Source organism: Artemia franciscana, chromosome 12 (assembly GCF_032884065.1).
Source record: "Artemia franciscana chromosome 12, ASM3288406v1, whole genome shotgun sequence".
Lineage (NCBI taxonomy): Eukaryota > Metazoa > Arthropoda > Branchiopoda > Anostraca > Artemiidae > Artemia > Artemia franciscana.
Genome location: NC_088874.1, coordinates 24,088,116 through 24,109,840, shown reverse-complemented (window position 1 = coordinate 24,109,840; position 21,725 = coordinate 24,088,116). Strand labels below are relative to the sequence as shown.

The window sequence follows — 21,725 nt, the reverse complement described above, 5'->3', positions numbered from 1 at the left end:
AGAACCTACCCGATATATAAATACATATATATATATATAACCCGACGAAGGGCTCCCTATCCCGACAGGAAAGGACATTGGGATGGCTTCCTAAGGCCACTTTGAGCTATCAGCTTCAGTCTATGCCCCATATCCGACAATACTTATGACCCCTCCCCCTCGTGAAGGCCACTTTGAGCTATCAGCTTCAGCTCTATCAGCGATTTTCAATCAGTCTATGTCCCATATCCGACAATACTTATGACCCGTCCCCCTCGTGGATCCACATCTTCACTTAATCTTTGCCAGACATTCTTCGTCCTAGTTTCCGCTTACGGGAGTGTACAGGTTCAAATACAAGGACGCCTCGATATATCGAGTCAATGAGACGACCTAAAGTGTGGCGACATCTTTTGATAAAGAGTGAAACTTCTTTGATTGGCCACAGTGACTCTTACTTCACTATTTGAAATTCTGATTCCATCTGTTAATGCGGAGAATTCAACGAAGGCAACGGTGGTCAAAGATCCCTAAAGCTCTTGCCGCTTCTGCCTTGATCGGACATGGCTCATAAGTGAACGGTAGCAGGGAGGCACATCCATTCTTCTTGGAAATAGAAAAGAGAGTGTGCAACATCCAGTAAGGCATGGAAAAGCAACAACCCAAACAAACCTTTTCAAAGTCTTCTCTTAAACTGATAAAATTCTGCAAAGACTTTAGGCCCGTGCACCATTTTAAAGCACGATTGACCCATCTCTGCTTGTGATAACCAGTTATTCTGAAATAAAAATTTTATCTTACCAGCCACGGGTCAAAGAATTTGCTTTGGATGGGACCCATACTATCAAAATGACATAAAAGGATACATAAGGAAAATATGGGGTAGCCTACAGTTTTAGTTACACTTTCAGAAATGAATTCAGTGCAAAAAATATTGGAGCCAATTGAAAATGGGGGGAGGGTAAAGTACAAACTTACCTCTATAGTCAAAATTGCATCCTGAGTCCAAATTTAGCATTCATTTGCGCTAGAACGGCCTTCGTACTAATCAACAGAATTAGTTTATCCCCTTATGTCTCTAGTGTAGAAAATAATCTTTTTTACATAAGAAGAGAGCGTAAACAAATGTGTTGTTTTATTACGCGCTATAAGTGATATAGATGAAAAACAGTTGTGATGTGTCAGATTCGCACTATCAGACCTTTCAAACAGTTCGTGGTAACGAACTGTAAGTAAGTAGCGACCCGACTCAATAGTAACTGAAACTTTAAACGACTCTCTCTAAAAAAAAGAAATTTTGATACAAATAGATACATCAAAAGAATAGGATTTTTATGCTGATTTTAAATATATAAGTTCCATCAACTTCAGTTCTACCCATCAAACGTTACGAACCTGAGAAAATTTGCCTTATTTTCGAAAAAAAGGGGAAAACGCCCCCTAAAAGTCACATAATCTTAAGGAAAATCAAACCATCAGATTCAGCGTATAAGAAAACCCCACTTAGAAGTTGCAAGCTCCTATCTCCAAAAGTGTGGAATTTTGTATTTTTTGCCAGAAGAAAGATCACGGATGCGTATTTGTTTGTTTTTTGTTTGTTTTTTTTTTCCAGGGGTGATCGTATCAAAATAGTAGCCCTTGAGTGTCGCGAGAGGGCTCATTCGAACGGAAATTGAAAGTTCTAGCGCCCTGTTTAACTGAGCCAAAAATTGGAGGGCAACTAGGCCCCCTCATATTCTCATTTTTTCTCAGTCACCGGGTCAAAATTTTGAGATGGCCATTTTGTTCAACATAATTGAAAAATCTAATAACTATGTCTTTGAGGACGACTTAAGCCCCCAAAGTTAACGGGGGAAGGGCTGCAAGTTAAAATTTGCCCATTGATTAGATATACTATTGGTTATTGGGAAGTATGCAGATATTTCCAGAGGGAATTTTTTCTGGTGGGGGGGAGGGGATTGTTACGTGGAAAGATCTTTCCATGGTGGAATTTTTCATAGGTGAATTTCCATGATTTAAATAATGCAGCATTTCCCAGTGTTATTTAAAAAACAATCAGAAATTAAATTTAAAATAAAAGTTTTTCAACTGAAAGTAAGGAGTAAAATTAAAACTTAAAACGAACAGAAATTAGTACGTGTAGAAGGGGATTTACCCCTTCGTCAATACTTCACTCTTTACGCTAAAGTATTTTCATATTACGTACAAGAGAGAGTTTCTTCTCCTCGCCAGTACCTCGCTCTTTACGCTTAAGCTAGAATTTTGTTAAATAATGGCCGATATAAACAATAATTTGTTTGTGTTATTTTACGGCCAATCTTAACATTTAATATTATCTTAAGCAGCTTCTTAACTGTAATTTTTATGTGATAATAAACCAAAGATATTGCATGTCTTCGGCTTGTGGTTATTATTAAATAAATAAACAAAAAAAAAACAAGTTTTTTTCCAACTGAAAGTTTTTTCACAAACAGTTTAGCGTAAAGAGCAAGGTACTGAGGAGGGGGCAAGTACTTCATATATGTAATAACAACCAAAAGAAAAATCTGAAAGAAGATTGAAAAAAAAATCCAAAAGAAGAATGTGGTTCAAACAGTTCGTGGAAAGTTCCTGATTTTCGAAAAAAGGGGGAAAAAAGCCAAAAGTCAAGTGATCTTAATAAAAATCACACAATCAGATTCAGCGTAACAGAGAACATTACTGTAAAGATTTTAAGCTCCTTATCTGCAAAAATGTGAAATTTCGTATTTTTTGCCAGAAGAAAGGTCATGGATGCGTGTTTATTTGTTTTCCCCAGTAGTGGTCGTATCAACCCCGTGGTCCTATAATATCAGAAGAGGGCTCATTCGAACTGAAATATGAAGTTCTAGTGCCCTTTTAAGTGATTAAAAAGATTGGAGGGCAACTAGGCCACCTCCCCCGCCACTTTTTTTTCCAAAATCGTCTGATCAAAATTTTGAGATAGCCATTTTGTTCATCATAGCTGAAAGGCCCAATAATTATGGCTTTGGGTATAACTGACCCCCCCCCTTCACAGCCCCAGGGGAAAGGTCTTTTAAGTTATAAAATTTGCCCATTGTTTAAGCATCGTATTTGTTATTGAAATGTATGCATACATTTTCGGGTGGGAGGGGACAAATTTTCTACTGGGATTTTTTCTACGGGGGAATTTTCCATGGGGAGGGAAGTTTCCAGGGAGTGAACTTGTCAGGGAAAATCATACACTGCGGGAATTTGTCAAGACTTCTTATACAAAATTCTTTTTACATGTCTTGCTTTCTCTTTCCTGTCTCAATTTTACAAGAGGAGTGATTAAGAGTAATTGTCCGGGGTGAATTTCCACCGGGATTGGATTGTTTAGAGGGTATTTTTATGGTTAGGGATTTCTCCTTGGAGTTATTATTTAAAAAACAATCAGAAATTAAATAAAAAGCAAGTTTTTTCACCTGAAAGTAAGGAACAACATTAAAACTTGAAACGAACAGAAATTATTCCGTATATGAAGCGAGTTATCCCCAAGCGGGTTAACACCTCGTTCTTTACGCTAAAGTTTGAATTTTGTCCCAATTCTTTAAGAATGACTCCTGAAACACAAGGGTCATTTAAACAGAACGGTAAGACGCTTTTTATAAAGTACTAAATACTTTAGCATTAAGAGTGAGGTGTTAAAAGGGGGCGACCACCTTCATATACGTAATAATTTCTATTCGTTTTAAGTTTTAATGTTGCTCCTTACTTTCAGTTGAAAAAACTTTTTTTTTGTTCAATTTCAATGTAAAGCCTATAACAGGTCTTATATCAACCACTTACAGTAGCACTCACTGTAATTAACAATTTTAGGATTTTATAAAAGAAAAGCAATTATTCAGCATGCATGGGAAGTTGGAGTAACATTTCAATACGCCTACATAAGTTAAAAAATGAATACTGTAAACATGATTCATCCAAGATGAGTCATCGACAATTCAGTCAATAAAGTAAGAAAAGACGGAATAAAGGGGAATATCCTCTATGATTCAGAAACACTAGCAATACCAAACTTCTGTTGAATTTATAAGTCAATCCGAAACCGCGATGTCATTTGGAGGGGCTTAAGAAAGCAATTCAATCAAAAATTGAATCTAGAGCTTTCTCTTAAACAAATCAATTCAATGTATAGACTACCAATATAAATTCTACAAGAAACTGATTATCAGAAGCTAATAAAATCACAATTGTTTCTAATGTATATGTACCTTTTTGGTTAAAGCAACTGAAGCTTAAAGACAAATGTATTAGGTGTAACAAAGTAATCCATTGTTGTTAGTGTGCAAGTGAAAAGTCCAGCCAGATTCTTGGTTCAGTTGAAGTGCGTCAACTGTATTTAGTTTTGAGTGGCAGTGAGGGGGAAAAGACATGTATTACTTTAGGAACACCCATGGATTAATTGTTGGAACAGATTACAGCAAGTTTGACCTTTAATTAAACGATAACTGTCAATATTCCCATTGCTTAAATCAATGCTTTGTTCGCCAGAAAAATCCAGTCCCAAATTTCAAACAAACCCAAAACCCCCAAAATTTAAATTAAGCCCTAAAAATTCATATTTCCACTTAAATACAAAATACCATGTATCAATTGCTGAAACCTCTCAGCAGTTAAGCATATCACATCTTGTTTGCCCTATTGGACACGAAATATTCCCCAAGCGGACGAGTAACTTCAAATTACAATTACTCAGAACTTTTTAATTGCAAGGTGGTGTATTTTGACTTGGACCACAGCTTAGATACCAATATACAGTTATGAAAACTCCTATCTTGCCCATGAAAAGCTTTTGGTACAGAGCTCTGAACTTGGCGCCTCCTCCAAGTCCGCGCTCCGACACGTACATCGTACTACAACACTATAGACGGGAATGCAATTTTATTTTGTTTTAATTTTTGTTGGTATCTAAACTGTGAATTGCTCCGACTTTTAGATTCAGACTGCCAGTTTCCTGTCTCCAGCCGCTAGCATCGCTACCGCGCACTGTGTCCCAAAAATAAATCGAGTTTTTATAACTGTATTGGTATCTAAGTTGTGATTGGAGCAACCGACACACAAAAAGAATATATGAGGAAATGTCCAAAATATTACAGGGAAAATTTGTGGAGAAACAAGCCTAAATGCATGAAAACCCGCAAATAAAGGAATTTAATCTTCTGGAGAAAGCGCCGTTCGAAGCCTCAGATTCCCACAGCATGATATATTACTTCCCTAATATAAAGATCTGGACCACGAGGAACTCACAAGGGTTCAACTTTTAGGCTGCCCTCAAGGCTTTTACCTTTATTTTATAATTCCTCAAAATGTTCATAAATTCACTGTTTAGACAAATCCCCTTATCTCTGCAAAACAAATTATTGCTACGCGCCTATATACATATATGCATAAAAGTTCTGAATTTAAATAAACCGAAACCTCTACGCGAGCACCTTATTCATGGGAGAATTTTCTGAGTGTTTAGTCTGTTAAATTGGGCAGATACGAAACACTATTAAAACGAGTAAAAAAAAACTTTCAAATGAGACTTTACTGAAATGAAGATTATCAAAGAAATGTTTTACTTAAATTGCTCAATTGTTGAATAGCAACAAATTACATATTAAAATAAAATTAATTTTCCATAAATCTTTCCCGTGAGAAAAAAAAACATAATTTCCATAAAGCCTCACAAAATAAGCTGAAAGTTTTTATCATTAATATGTACTATAGGCAAATAAAAGATCACGTGATCTAATATATAATATATAAATGAAATAAATATATGAATACAAAATAAAAATTGATATATAAATAATAAATAAATAAAAATATAAATAAAAAATTAATAATAATAATATATAAATAAAAAAATTTAATATATAAATAAATATATAAACAATATATAAATAAAAAATTATTTTCATCATTTTACCCAAAAATTCACAACCAACTTTCTGCAGTGTGGCTTCAAGTGCCTCTCCATTCAATTTATAGATCACTAATTAGAACTGTCAGTAATTTCCAACTCTCAACCAAAATATTGGAATATCAGCTTTCCAATTCGAAACACATTATCCATATTTTACATCCATATATTATATCTAAGCAGGGACATGGGTGTTAATAAAAGCAGGGATATGGATGCATTTAAAAGCAGGGATAGGGATGCGCTTAAAAACAGGGATAGGGATGAGTTTAAGGTAATTATCCCGTCACAACTGGCCTTAATGTCTCCTTTTCGAGGCTTAAGGCCTTCAGCCCTATTAAGGCCAGGAGGAATGATTTGCATTAGAAAATGGTAGAAACCAGCAATTCGTTATGGCGCAATCTCTTTTGTTGCTTAAAAGGGACATTATAAATTTGTATTTCCGTTTAAATTATCCCACAATTCTATAACCATTGGTTTGACAAGTTCAAACCCCAGATAAAAAAAAAGGAGACTCGCGCCCGTGACCATGTATCTAAGGAAAGATATAACATTTGGTATTTTTGCGGGATGGGGTGGGGTTAAAATATTAAATATAAAGTATTGAAAGATAATAAATTTGATGGTGTAATTTTCATCAACACCACCTTTTTCAGGGGGGAGGGATCTTTTTGTTTAATCATTCTTTGGAAGTATAACTTTATGTAACAGAACCAGAATTTGATTGAAAATTAGTCTCTTGTGTCGTCTTTGCTATTCATTACCATGAACGGTTTGTAGAAAAACCGCGTTGAGTTAACGATGGAAAAAGATAAATTAAATGTCCAAGACACTTGGTCATACTCAAAACCTATGAGCACATTTAGGATGTTAATCATCTTACAAGAGAGCGAAAATAATGTTTGTGGAATTGTGTGGGGAGCTGGGTAACATTTGAATATGGAAGATCTGTAAAAAAAAAAATAAAAAAAAATACAGCGCGTAGCTGAATAATAAATATATATTTGAATTTTATGAATAAAATTCGATATTTATGAATAATAAATATAGATAATGGTCAGGAATTAGTGACAGGTACCAACAGAAAACTATTTTTCGGGTTCTGGACAGACCATCCCGACTAGTGACAATTATAGTTTTGAATTATATAACTAGTTATTCAATATAACTATTCAATTCAATATTACTATGTTATATGTAACTATTCTATTCAATATAACTAGTTCAATTATATAACTAGTTATAAATTAGTTATAGTTCATAGTATATCAACTATAACTAGTTGTCAATTATAACACTTTCCTAAAAGGGCAACAAAGACCATCCTGATCATACCTAAAAGTGGTATGGAGGGGAGAAGAATTCTTATTTTTACCCTAGAGAAAACTGCAAAATGAATTGATAATCCATAAAATTACACAATTTATCTTGGGAAATCCCTCCTATATCTATAAAATTCAACCAGTGGTGTACTTACGATTTCCAGCAATGATAATTTTTTAGACAAGAAGTTTCAAATTGGAATACAGAAAGAGTCCTCTATTTGAAACTTTTCATATGAAGATTGGCAGTTTCACCAATTGCTAATCATACAATTAATTTTGGTACTTATTTTAAAGGGCTTTAAAGATGGAGTCTCTGAAAATAACATATGCTACAAGGTCGTTCTAAATGACAACTGTTCCTAGGGGGGGGGAAGCATTTTGATAAGTGTTTCTGCCTACAGAAATTCATTTTTTCTTCAACAACTAACACCCATAATGAAAAGTTAAGACACATATGAGAGACTTCTTCGCACGCTGCTAAAATAATTCGCTTAGCATAGAAAAACATCCCTGTTGACACTTTTTTAAGCAGAAAATAAGTCTATCCCTACAGTTCATATTATACTATTTAGTTTCAAACTTTCCATTATAGTTTAAACTCATCCCCGTTTTTATGCAGTTTTTTCACAGCCCCATCAAATATATTGCCCCCCCCCCCCACATCGGAGAAGAAAACATTATATTTAGGTCTTAAAACCGTCACAAGAGGGGAAGGCTCAACCTAAAACCTAAGCCTATCTCCGCCTGTAGGCTAAAAATATTATTTAATTTAGTTTTAACTGCTTTACAACCAAAGCTGGACACATAGATTGTGCCAGCTTTCACTTTTATTACGTTTTTCAAATGCGTAAAATATGTATAAAAAGATTTCATTTTAAAATACGTAAAATACTATCCCTTTTTCTTACAGACACATTCTTTAAAAAAAAAAAAGTAAAGATAAAGTACCACCAGTTTCCTATTCCTAAGGCCTCCGGGTTCCCTGTCCTCTTTAGCCCTCCGGATCTGGTATTCTTGAAATATCTTTAGTTTTATAACTACAACCTCAATGGTTAAAAATCCATTTAGTTAGAATAAGAGGTACTTGTTAAATATCCCGAAAACACTAAAGAATATTGATCTGTGTGATCTTAAAAGCCGGTTTGTCTTTCGCATCCGGTTATAATTAGCTTAGTCTCAGTGAGAAAAACTACGATGCATGTATATTTTGATTAAATATTTAATATAAAGGTGGTTGGGTTATGTATTTAACATAATGCGTTCTGGGCAGCTTACTTTCCATAGTCCTTTTCTGTAGTTTCCATAATTGTGCTAATAAGTATTATATTTTCATCATATTTTAGTATTTGTCATTAGGATAAAGATAACTTCCCTTCTTGAGTGTTTTTGGAATATTTAAAAATCACCGAATAAGAATACAAGTCTCCTACCATTGAAACAACAATCATCACGATAGTTCTGCTAATGCTTCTAACCCGTTGAGTGGGTATAACATACTGAGAAAATAAATGCCAAAACTACATGAAATACCAATCCAGTAAATATATCATAAAACCTTATCGAAATAGCATGTCAAATCCATCTCGGAGGCTATCATGGATCGATGTCAGATTCCCTCTAAATCAGAGGAATTCACCAACCCTAATCCTACCCAAACCAATCCATTACACCTACTTAGACGTAGACCGTTTGAATTTGATTAATTTCCACATGGGAAAAATTTTCCCAATCGGATCTTAGAAAAGTCTCCCTCATTTTCTAAGAGTTTCCTGCCAGGTGCAAATCAAAGGATTGGCTGCTATCTTCCGAGACTTTGATTTCTAGTTGGTCTTCTATATTTACACTGAACTGCCACGCGACAAGAAGCACTTCCCCCAATAGACAAACACTCCTAAATATAAAATAAGACAAGGGGATGAATAATTAGAAGGAAACCGGAACATCTTCAAAGGGCGAGGAGTTGAAAGCTACGGTTCAAAACAGAGATGCAATCTCATGATTTTGCGGATTTAAAATATGCTGGTTTTATAATTTGGTTATCGTATAGAGCAAGGTCGTATCCAGGAGGGGGAGAATACAAGGCTTGACTCCCCCCCCACAAGAAAAATCCGACTCGTAAAAACACAAGTAAATGTATATAAACGAATTGTTGATGCTTTTTAAAGTTTGTTTGTACTAATAAAAACAATTTTTCGCACAATTTCGTCAATTAAGTATATCATTGCAAGAAAATTACAATCGATACATTTCATCACGTCAAAGCGTTTCGGAAGAAATGCTTTGATGGAAGAATTGGATAAGAATCATGGTTGCAGCAGTAGTTGCAATCTAATAAAGAGCGAACCACAGCCCTTAATAACCAAAAGTTGAAAAACGCGTTAAAAAAAACACTGCTTTTTTTCACCAGGACTAGCGAATGACTAAAACATCACAGAGAGATGTTTAATGACTGATTTGAAATGACGAATTAAATTTGCTAGAGCCTTTTTTAAGTGACAGAAAAAGATTGGAGGGCAACCAGCCCCCCTTCTTTATAGCTCCCTCCCCCCAAAGTTATTCAACCAAAATTTTGAGATACCCATTTTGTTCAACATAGTTCGAAAGTCCACTATCTATGGTTTTGGTAATGATATGACCCTCCAAAGACCCTAGAGAAAGGGCTGTATGCTTTATCGGTATTGAAAGTATCGATATCATGCGTATCGTTATGGGCGCATGATTACTGGACATATTGGTATCGCAGGTATGTTAGACAGATTTTTAATAGCTCATATAAAAGACTCAAGTGGAAAAGCTGGGTCTAGTGCCCTGCCAGAACGTTTTAGAGTGACATTTAATGGCTCCTTTGAAAGCTATTGCTCATATCTACGTCATTTTTATCAATTCAAATATCCGTAAGTGTGACATGGCCCTAAAAAAACACTTTTGGTGTCACTTCTTAAGTAGAAAAGCTTGAAAGTATAAAACGATGTCATCATTGCAATAATTATGGTCCAAGCCCTTAACTGGAGGTTTGCAATAACATCTCCCGAGAGTTCCTTCTCCAAGCCTCGTTAATAAGCTACGCAAATAAGGTACAAATACCAATATATCAAATTAGATTATTAGAGGCGTGATTCTGTTAGTAAAGTGTTGGACTTCAAATGTTCGATTCCTGCTTCTTTTTTTTTCAATCATGGTTTTGTCCCAATTTGATATAACCTGATCATTTTCAGATAATTTCAATGTTGTTGTAAATGTGATGCACTCATTTTTAAAGCGTGTCCCGGTCGGGATGGTATTTTGTCGAGCAGAGCATAATATGATGCTCCAGAAACCCTGGAGAAAGGGCTGTACGCTTTATCGGTATGGAGAGTATCGATATCACGCGTATCGTTATGGGCGTATTGTTATTGGACATATTGGTATTAGAGGTATGTTGGACAGATTTTTAATAGCTCATATAAAAGATATTGCTCATATCTACGCCCTTCCTAAAAATTCCACCATCAGCAAGTTCCAAATGGCACTAAAAACGACACTTTTGGTGCCATGTCTCAAGTGGAAAAGCTGAGTCTAGTGTCCAACCAGAACTTTTTAGAGTGACATTTAATGGCTCCTTTGAAAGCTATTGCTCATATCATAAAGCATTGCATCATTTTTATCAATTCCAATATCCGTAAGTGTGACATAGCCCTAAAAAAACACTTTTGGTGTTACTTCTCAAGCGGAAAAGCTTGAAAGTATAAAACGATATCATCATTGCAATAATTATGGTCCAAACCCTTAACTGGAGGTTTGCAAGAACATCTCCCGAGAATTTCTCCTCCAAGCCTCGTTAATAAGCTACGCAAATAAGGTACAAACACCAATATATCAAATTAGAACATTAGAAGCGTGATTCTGTTAGTAAAGCGTTGGACTTCAAATTTGAGTGTCTTGCGTTCGATTCCTGCTTTTCTTTTTTTTTTTCTTTTTTTTTTTTTTTTTTTTTTCTTTTTTTTTCAATCACGGTTTTGTCCCGATTTGATATAACATGATCATTTTCAGATAATTCCAATGTTGTTGTAAATGTGATGCCCTCATTTTTAAAGCGTGTCCCGGGAAGGTATTTTGTCGAGCATTTTGATTCAAAAGTGAATAGAGGTCATCCAGTTCATGGTATGCAACAATATTCTAAGTAGATCACTAAATCCATAGCAAAAAAGAATGACGCGATTTTGTATGTGGGGGGGGGGTTCAAAATTGAAGTCAATTATTTTCAAATCAAGTGAAAATGACAGAGAAAACTAAAAAACCAGCCATAGAGCAATAACAAGAGCCAAGAGCTTATATAGCATTTGTGACGAGGTCGGAACCTAATATTAGACTCGATACTAGAGTTATCGATTTCATCGTCCCAGCACGTCAAGAAGCACCGAACTCGCCAAAGCACTAGAAAACCCTCCTATTCCCCTAAAGAGATAGGATCCGGTCCGCTTATGTCAATCACATATCTATAACTTGTACTTATTCTTGAACTCGCCAAAGTACTAGGAATCCCTTCGACCCCCCAAAGAGGGCGAATCCGGTCCGGTTATGTCCATCACGTATCAAGAACTTGTGCTAATTCTTCCCATCAAGTATCATCCCGATCTCTCAACTCTAAGAGTTTTCCAAGATTTCCGTTTCCCCCCTCCACCCCCCTATGTCCCGAATTGAAAATAGAGCATCTGAGACATGAGATTCTTCTATATATCAAGTTTCATTAAGATCCAATCATCAATTCGTAATATAAACATACCTCCATTTTCATAATTTCCCCTCCCTCCAGCCCCCCCAGATTTTGGAATCGGGGATACGACTGTTGTCAAGTCAAATTGTGCAAGTCCCCGACACGCCTACCAATTTTCACTGTCCTAACACGTCCAGAAGCACCGAACTCGCCAAAGCACTGGAAATCTCCCCCACTTTCAACTCCCCTAAAGAAAGCGGATCCGGTCCGGTTATGTCAATCACGTATCTAGGACTTGTGCTTATTCTTCCCACCAAGTTTCATCCCGATCTTTCCTATCTAAGCGGTTTCCAAGATTTCCAGTTCCCCCTCCGACCCCCCCCCCCAACCTCACCGGATCTGGTTGAGATTTAAAATAAGAGCTCTGAGACACGAGTTCCTTATAAATAAAAAATTTCATTAAGATCCGATCACCCGTCCGTAAGTTAAAAATACCTATTTTTTCTAATTTTTCCGAATTAACCGAGTGGATGCTTGAATTATGCAGGCTCGTCCTAGTTATGACATTTTTGGAGAAACCAAGTTTCAGCAAGAAGGGGGGGGACTGGAGTCTGGGAGAAAACTGAGGTCTGGGAGGGGCAGTTGCCTCCTCTTCCCCATAGCAAATTACACCCCTGATCCAATCCCTTGCCACTTAGTGGTTGGAGAAGTGTAGGCATGTGGTTTTGGAACTAATCAGAGTTGTTTATTAAAAGAAGGATTACTTATTATACTTACTTATTCAAATTATTTACTTGATAATTGCACCGTAATATTCTCTCCATACGCAAGATTGCGCATCCAAAGAGGAAGAAAGACAAATGAAAACAGTTCTGCAGGAGAATTGCAGGAGAATTTTGGGAATTCTTCACAAAATTTTTGAAATGAAGACAAAAGTAGTTGATAATACCATTTATCGTACCTACACAAGAAATGATCTTTCTTTGAAATTTCGCTTCATTTCTTAGTAATGAGTGGCTTTTCTATATAGGGACAGGTCAAATAACTCCCTAAGCCTAAAGGCAAATTTCTGTTGAGCTAGCAAAATTTTCCACAAGCATGTCGATATGCAAACCTGTCCGCTTATAAAACCTTTTTTGTTGAAGCTATTCACCAAGAGCTAGTTTATTCAGTGCTACTAAATTTAAATATGACACTATGTTTTAATTTTTCTTTCCATCCTAAACTTATTTTTTCCTTCAGTTCTAGTACGGCTTCTTCGTTCAGCTCCTTATTAAGAGCTGAGGTGTCTTATCTCCCCTAGATTGGAGGTAATTAGAAATTATATAAAAGAATAAGTTTTCAACTGAAACTAAGAAGCAACATTAAAATTTTAAAACGAACAGAAATAAATGAAAAGATCATGGCAGTGTGTTTCTAAATTAAATTTAAATCAAAAACCCGCAAAGATTAATTTTAAAAACCAAAGTCTTTCCCGGGGAAGTAAAGAGCGAAGTTGAAACTTAAAACGAACAAAAATTATTATTTCCAGTCTATCTAACATACATCAATAAAACTAGTGCAAATAAATCAACTGGTGACATTTCCCTATGTTTGTAGGACTACAGAAAGATAGCGCTTTACTGAAAACACAAAACAATACAGGAGTTTTGGAACGGTAAATGTAAACCATTTAAGGACACTTTTAACTGTACAAAAGTGATGCATTTTCAGACTGTCGCTTTTTTTTAATTTGGCATCACTTCTGCACAATGAGCTCAGTTCAATGATTGACTGCCGTTTTGGATCTGAAAAGGATATTTCGTGATTTTTTTTTTTTTTACAGACAAGTTCGAAACGAATAAATCTTATACCTATTAGGACTACAAACTTGCTTTAGAATTTGTATCACAACTAAAAATTCTCCGTTTTGTAGAGAGAAATATCTGGATTTCCAGAGTTCATATTACTGTTGATATGTTCTTCATTTCGAATAATACTAGGTGAATCCAATATGTTACCTGATAAATCAATCCATTATTTTTTATGCTCCTTACTGAATTTAAACATATTATTTTTATACCTAAGTTTTAAGACAATTTTAATTGTATACTGAAAGTTACTGATATCACAGCTCCTGTGAGACTATGAAAAGCATTATAGATTAGTCTGTTGTTGCGAGGCTACGTATTTACTCTCCTAGATCAATATTCTTGTTTTTTACACTTGGCTTTTGTGTTTTCAGTAAAGCGCTAGTTTTCTGTAATCCTACAAACATAGGGAAATATCACTAGTGGATAGGCTGGGAAGTAATAATTTTTGTTCGTTTTAAGTTTAAACTTCACTCTTTGCTTCCCTCGGAAAAACTTTGTTTATTTAAATTAATACAAGAAAGAATTGAATTGAAAATGCTTTGACAGAAGCATTTTGGAAGAAATGGATCATAATATTTACCACTTTTTACGATTGACAGAATTTAAGAAATTAAAATAAAACAAATCAGTCAAATTTGCAAAAAAAAATAAGATAACTTACAGCTGAAAGCCAATTTAGTAACTTGGAGTTAGATAAATACAACAAACTATTTGAAATATTTTGGCTGAAACGCAGTTGACTCCAGAATACTTCCAAATGGAACCTGCTAACTCAAACTTGAATTAGAACAACATTTGAAACTTAAATTTTTTTTAAATGTTTATATTACAAAACAGAAATTTGGAACAGAAAGTAGACCTAAACACAAATAGACCTACACAAAGCATAATAGACCTAACACACCTAACTGACCTAACACACAAGAAAATAAATTGTGTGTGACCTAACACACAAGACCTAAAATAGACCTAAAACACAAAGAAAATAGACCTAACACTAAGCATGCGCAAACATAATGGATGCTAACCTGCATTATCAATTACAAGGTACAAACACGCAAATTGAGATTCATTTACAAAACCAAATGAGTAGAGTATCAGCCAAGTAGAGTACATAAACAAAAAATTTATTACAATATTGCAATTAAGATCATTATGTATACTATCAATCTTTTTAGGTAACAATAGTAGTAAACACAATAAGTCATTAGGTTTCAACTTTTTCTCTAAAAAAAAATGTGTATAATGAGATATTATCTAATATTTGAGTATATAATTTTACAAACAGCCTTTACTACAAAAGGGGCCCACAATTTTTTTTTTTTCAATTTAGATAGTCTTCTCAAAACGTCCAAAAAGTGGGGTGGAGGGGTGTATTCTGAAATTTTGTCTGGCCTCTACAAGGCCAAATTTACTGTTTTGACTTGAAGAGGAGGAGTCAAGAAAATCGTTCCATGCAGACAAATACAAATCTTTTTTTTTATCATACACAGCAGAATAGCGCTGCTTAAGTAAAGAGCAATCTGGGCACAATGAATTATTTTTTTTTAGATCGGGGCACTTTGTATCGAAAAAGGCTCATTCGATTGGAAATTGAAAGGGCTAGTGTCCTTTTTAATAGTCAAAAGTGATTGGAGGCCAACTAACCCCTCTCTCAAACCCAAATTTTACCCAAACACATTTGATCAAAATTTAGATAGCCATATTGTTCAACATAGTTGAAAGATCCGTAAATTATGTCTTTGAAGATGATAACCCCCCAGAGCCCTCAGGGCAAGGGTTGTAAGTTATGCGCTTGGGGCATTTAAGGTTTATATAGAAAAGGTGACCATATAAACTTTGGGGGAAGGGGCTCGTTGGATTGGTGATCAGAAGTTTTAGTGCCCTATTTCAGATTCAGTGACCAGAGGGTGGATTCCCCCCCCCCCCCCCCTAATACCTTGTATTTTCCCAAAATTCATTTGACACAAATTGTGAGATGGCTATTTGTTGTTGTAGAAACATCTAAAAGGGCTTATTAGATTACAAATTGAAGTAGCTAGAGAGAAAAGAGAATTTTGGGACTAACACATTGTTCAGCAATTTGCTTGTATTACCCCTTCCCAAAATATTAGGCTTATATGAATACTTCGATATTCCAGGGTGTCTAGCAAATAAATAGAAAATTTAAGCTCATAGTAATAAAAATATATTACAATATTGCAATTAAGATCATTATATAGAAAAGGTGACCATATAAACTTTGGGAGAAGGGGCTCATTGGATTGGTGATCAGAAGTTTTAGTGCCCTATTTCAGATTCAGTGACCAGAGGGTGGATACCCCCCCCCCTAATACCTTGTATTTTCCCAAAATTCATTTGACACAAATTGTGAGATGGCCATTTGTTGTTGTAGAAACATCTAAAAGGGCTTATTAGATTACAAATTGAAGTAGCTAGAGAGAAAAGAGAATTTTGGGACTAACATATTGTTCAGCAATTTGCTTGTATTACCCCTTCCCAAAAGATTAGGCTTATATGAATACTTCGATATTCCAGGGTGTCTAGCAAATAAATAGAAAATTTAAGCTCAAACTGTTTTACTTTTGAGATTTCTTTTGAGTGTGTTTTCAAGAGCTTGTAAGTACACAATTATAATAGAAACCCAAATGAATTCCTGATTAAGTGCACCTAGGAAAGCATTGGCTAAATATTTTCAAAAATTAGAAAAACATTGACTAGAAAACATATTTCTAAGGCACTAAACATTACATGTATGAAAAGATTTCTAATAGCAACCCCGCCCCTTCCTCTAGAGGTCAGATTTCTATGTAAATATTAGTATGAATATTTCTTGGGATGCAATGGTGGAATGACAGAAAAGATGAGAAAAAATTGTATCTAATGTGAAAAAAAAAAAAAAAAACTCTTACCTTGTAAACACATCTGATGTAGCCAGACTAGACTGTAGCTCTTGCAAAGTTGGAATAACTGAAGGACTTCCATCCCCAGATACTCCTTCATCTTCATAGTCAACTTGATTGTGATTATAGCCTTTAAAAGTCAATCTATATTTAGTTTAAAGTCCATCACCACAAATGCATGGCTTATTAAGCATTCAAAAACAAAGGCAGTAGTAGGAAGGGAAAAAAGAAATAAACTTAACATATTGTGTACACTATTGGCCATATTTTTAGACATTCGTTTCACTAGGAATACATTTTTGTAGATAATCACGATTGGAGACCACATTCAAGAAACCACAAGATTTTTTCATAATAGGTTCCTATAAAAAAAAAAGTTGCCCCCTATCTATGCATTAAAGTTGAACTTTCAGTCCCAAAAATCCTCCACTATAGTATTTTTGGTGTATGCATTTCCTGATCTGTACATATTGTGGGCAAAGAGGAAGATTCCCCTCTCCCAACAAAACTTGCTCAAAGATATAATTTATAAAATCAATAAAGCCAATTTGAAAAAAAAAAACTTTGATAATTGTCTGTAGAAAGATCACTGAATGCAGAATTTAATTCATTTCTCATTAATTTGGTCAAATTCAAGCAAATATATCATTTATAAATGAAAACCATAACTAGGCTTCAAAACCTGTTTAGAGCAAAAGCTAATGTGCCAGATAATGTCCTTCTGTTATTAATACAAAAAAAACAATCCAATTTATAACAGGACCTATTGTTAGGGCATTCAAGACAGCATTGCCTAGGAACTTTGCCCATATTAAGTCCATTTTTAAAAAGGAACAAAAAAGACCTAGCCAGCAACTACCACCCTCCTTACTCAGCCTTAGTTTGGCTACTGTAAAAGTACCATAGTACTGTGAGGTACTGAAGTAATGTTCTGCTGCTTCTGTACTGTACCTGCAAGAAAGACCTTATGACAAATGTCTTAAATCTTTAAAAATCACAACACTGGTATACAGAAGAAAAAGGGAAGGTGTCATCATGACTTGCAAGTTGTTTGAACATACAAGTTTAATTGCAGTTTTCTTTCCATCCCTCTCTAGTGCCACCAGTGGAGACATCCAGAAACTGCTGGTATCCAAATGTCAGCAACATAAGAGACAAAACTTCTATGCTGTTTTCTCAATATCACTGAGAAATAGTCTCTCAAACACCACTAATCAATACAAGACTCCCAAATCATTTAAGAAGGACATGTGATTGAGACTGAACTAATGCAGAATGAAAGCTAACCTGAGATGCTACCAAACCTTGATTCAGCCCCCAGCAAGATTCTCTACAAGAGGTTCAATACAGCCTTATCTTTTTGGCCATGCAATTTAATGTAACCAAAATTTTGAAAAATGACAAAATTACAAGATAAATTTTAGTAGATTTGACTATAATAAATCTATGTACATGCAACAGATGACCATGAAGCATCAACTTAGTATCATATTTGTACCTAATGCCATGTTTTTATAATAGTCCCATTAGGCCTGGACAAAAAATGGCAAATACATTTCAAAGGCAAAACAGAATCATTAGATTCCATATCTTTTGCTCTTTTCAAATATTATAGTTACTTTTCTAAAAATGCACCCTCACTACACAGTGGTCCTAGATACACCCAAATGATAAACTTCTCCACAAATTGATTCTAGTCAAATATTTCAGGTTCTTTGTTCAAATAGGTTTTTGCAGTCTCAACTGGCTGAAATTAAGCTTTAAAATCAAATAATGAACTTATTTTAGAAAGTGGATAACAATGAAAGTAACAACATAGTTTGATTAATGGAAACACTTGCATGTTATAAAGAAAGAATTCACTACTTAGCATTTTCTTTTAGTTTTTTTTAAACATTTCTAGACCTACATTCAGGACCATCAGGGGGGGGGAGGCTAATTGTCAGAAAAGTGGTCATGATATTTGGAAATAGTATAAAATACACAGTATAAAATTTGGTAAGCATATCATAGGTCTTTCAATTTTTTCCTTAATATCTTGAATATCAAGAGTTTGTGCATTCTTAATATGCACACTAAATGGAAGTATCAGATAATTTAACATGTCAGCACATGTGATTGAGGATGAACTGACTAGAAGGGACTTGCTTGCCATAGATTTTGGGAGAAATGCCATAAATGTGGCTTTTGTAGCCCGTAAGAAAAGGTCTATGTCAGAAAGACTATTTGGAGAACTTTTAAGGAGTTTGAAGTGAATCAAAATCTTTACCCTTCAAAACAATATCATCAGCATAAGAACCTTATCCAAGTCAAAATCCCAAACCCAATCATCATTGCTATTATTTTCAGTTTTGATATGTTTTGACTCTTGCTGTCCAGGTGGATTTTCATCTAACTGCGCGGTTTTGCATTCTTTAGCTGCAAGCCTGTTTTCTTGCTGTTCTTGTGATTCCTCGGCATGCTTTCTTTTCTTACTTTCTCTATCAGCTGCAAGTTTTTTGGCATAGACTCTTTGAGCAGCTTCCTTGGCTGTTGCCATTGTAGGTTCTTGAGTCATTTTACAATTAAACATTTTTCCGTCCACAATCTTCTCACAATTAAAAATTTGTCTTTGAACGATTTTCTTAAATACTTTTAATGATGTCATTGTCATAACAAACATGACGACAACTAACTTCATGATGACATGATGACATGACGTCACTCAACAGACCCACAGACAAACAACTTATGTTTATATATCTATATATATAAAAATAAGTTGTCTGTCTGTGTGTCTGTCTGTGGATCAGGTGACTTCATGTTTCTGTGTTGACTGACGTCATGAAATTAGTTGTCGTCATTTTTGCTTTGACGGTGACGTCATTAACGGTATTTAAGACATTTGTTCACGGAAAAATGTTTAATTGTAAAATGACTGAAGAACCTACAATGGCAACAGCCGAGGAAGCTGCTCAAAGAGTTTATGCCAAAAAACTTGCTGCTGATAGAGAAAGTAAGAAAAGAAAGCGTTCCAAGGAATCACAAGAACAGCAAGAAAACAGGCTTGCGGCTAAAGAACGCAAAACCGCGCAGTTAGATAAAAATCCACCTGAACAGCAAGAGTCAAAACATATCAAAACTGAAAATGATAGCGATGATGATTGGGTTTGGGATTTTGACTTGGATAAGGTCATCAATGCCTACCAGATTTAAGTTAAAAAAACAAAGGTTCGTTGATATGTACTTCATAGTGACGCTGAAAAATAAAGAAGAAAAAGAAAACTGAAAAAAGAAAAAGGTAAAAAACTAAAAAAAAACTAAAAAGAAAAAAACACTCAAAGAGAAATTACAGACCGGGACACAAATGACAACCGAGACAGAGGGAATATAAGTGACGACCAGGAACCTCAAAGAGAAATTACAGACCGGGACACCGGGACACAAATGACGACCGGGAATATAAATGACGACCGGGACACAGGGACACATCATTAGAATAATGAGGTATAGATCTGAATACGGATTGTTTTTTCCATGGACAATTATATGTTGCAAGTTCAAGAGTCAGTAAACCTGACAATCTATTTATATGCACAGACAATGGGACAGCAAAGAATGTTGTATATTCGCATGTTTTTTGTAGTTAAAAACATATATTTATATCTATCTCTATTCACAGGTGGGACACAGGGACACAACTACAATGGCGCGTAACGACTTACGCGCGCGGGGGGGGGGGGCTTGGGGGGGGGCGTGAAGCGCCCCACCAACTAGGTGTTGGGGTGGCGCGAAGCGCCACCCCAACAGCTAGTATATATATATATATATATAGATAACATCTATATAAATGTAATGAAACATCTTTAATATTTTTAAGTTTTAATCTGACAATGCTTTATTTTATTTGTGAATGGGTTCTTTGACCTGTCAAAACCTTGTAGTCCATATTTGATGGTAAAAGAATTTCAGAACTATATGATAAATATTATTTTAGACAGTAGGGAATATATACAAAATTCTATAGCTGACATAACAATAAGGTGAACAAACTAGGTAATCCCTTTTTCATGCAATTTCTTAATGAACTAGTCAATTCACTCAAAAATACTCCTCTCCTGGTGGTCCCATATGTAGCCCTAATAATATTTCTTCATTACCTAGCCATATATTATAGCTCTATATTAAACTGGCTACATTCTATGTCTGTAAATTATTTCCATGTGTGATTAACTGTTTAATTTCCCAAATTATTATTTGAAAGGATTTTAAAAGTGTATGATAAACAAAGGAAACATGATAATCTGATTGTGAAAAACATCTTGTATTTTGTAAACTAAGAATTTCAGTGATTTATTGTCTTCTTTTTATATTTAAATATTGACCATCAGGGGGATGGGGGGGGGCATTTTTAGGTGAATTGATTATTAAAATTTGCAAGAGAATTAAAAAAGAATCAAGTAGTTTGTTCACCTTATTGCTTTTTCAGTTATAAAATCTTGTATATATTTACCAAAATGATTTATGAATGTTGATGACAAATAAAGCAAACGTAATTAAGTGATTAATAGAAACATGTTAAATATTATAAAATAAGATTTTTGCTATTATAAGTGTTTTGTTTTTTTTACAAACCAATATCCTAGGATACATATGGGACTATCAGGAGGTGTGGGGTGATTTACAGGTGGGAACTTACATATTATACCAATGACAATGTTGTTCTTGATCTGTTGTAAAGCTGTTTCCTCTGTGTGTACTTGGAGATAATTAGCTTAGTCTGAGTGAGATAAAGTACTAGTATATTTTAATTAAATATTTAATATATAGAGTAGGTTAGGTTCTTAATACAATGCATTCTGGGTGGCCTACTTTCCATAATTCTCTATTGTGATTTCTATAATTTGGTTACTAAATTATTACATTTTCATCAATTTTGGTATATTTCATTAGGATTAACCTAACTTTACTTCTTGGGTGTGGTTGCTGTAATATGTAAGTACCTGCAACTGTAATAATTATTATATTAGGGAAGAGTATAAAAAAAGGCATTAAATATGG

The 21,725-nt window shown here is 34.8% G+C and overlaps 1 protein-coding gene across 3 annotated transcripts in view; it reads right to left on the bottom strand.

Annotated features, from left to right (window-relative positions):
* Positions 1 to 21,725, bottom strand: part of LOC136033898 (serine/threonine-protein phosphatase 4 regulatory subunit 1-like) — a 146,633-nt gene that overhangs the window by 123,169 nt on the left and 1,739 nt on the right. For all 3 annotated transcript variants that reach the window (XM_065714895.1, XM_065714894.1, XM_065714896.1), the window contains exon 2: positions 16,695 to 16,815. In XM_065714895.1, the coding sequence (XP_065570967.1) occupies positions 16,695 to 16,815 (121 nt within the window). The remainder of the gene's footprint in view (positions 1 to 16,694; positions 16,816 to 21,725) is intronic.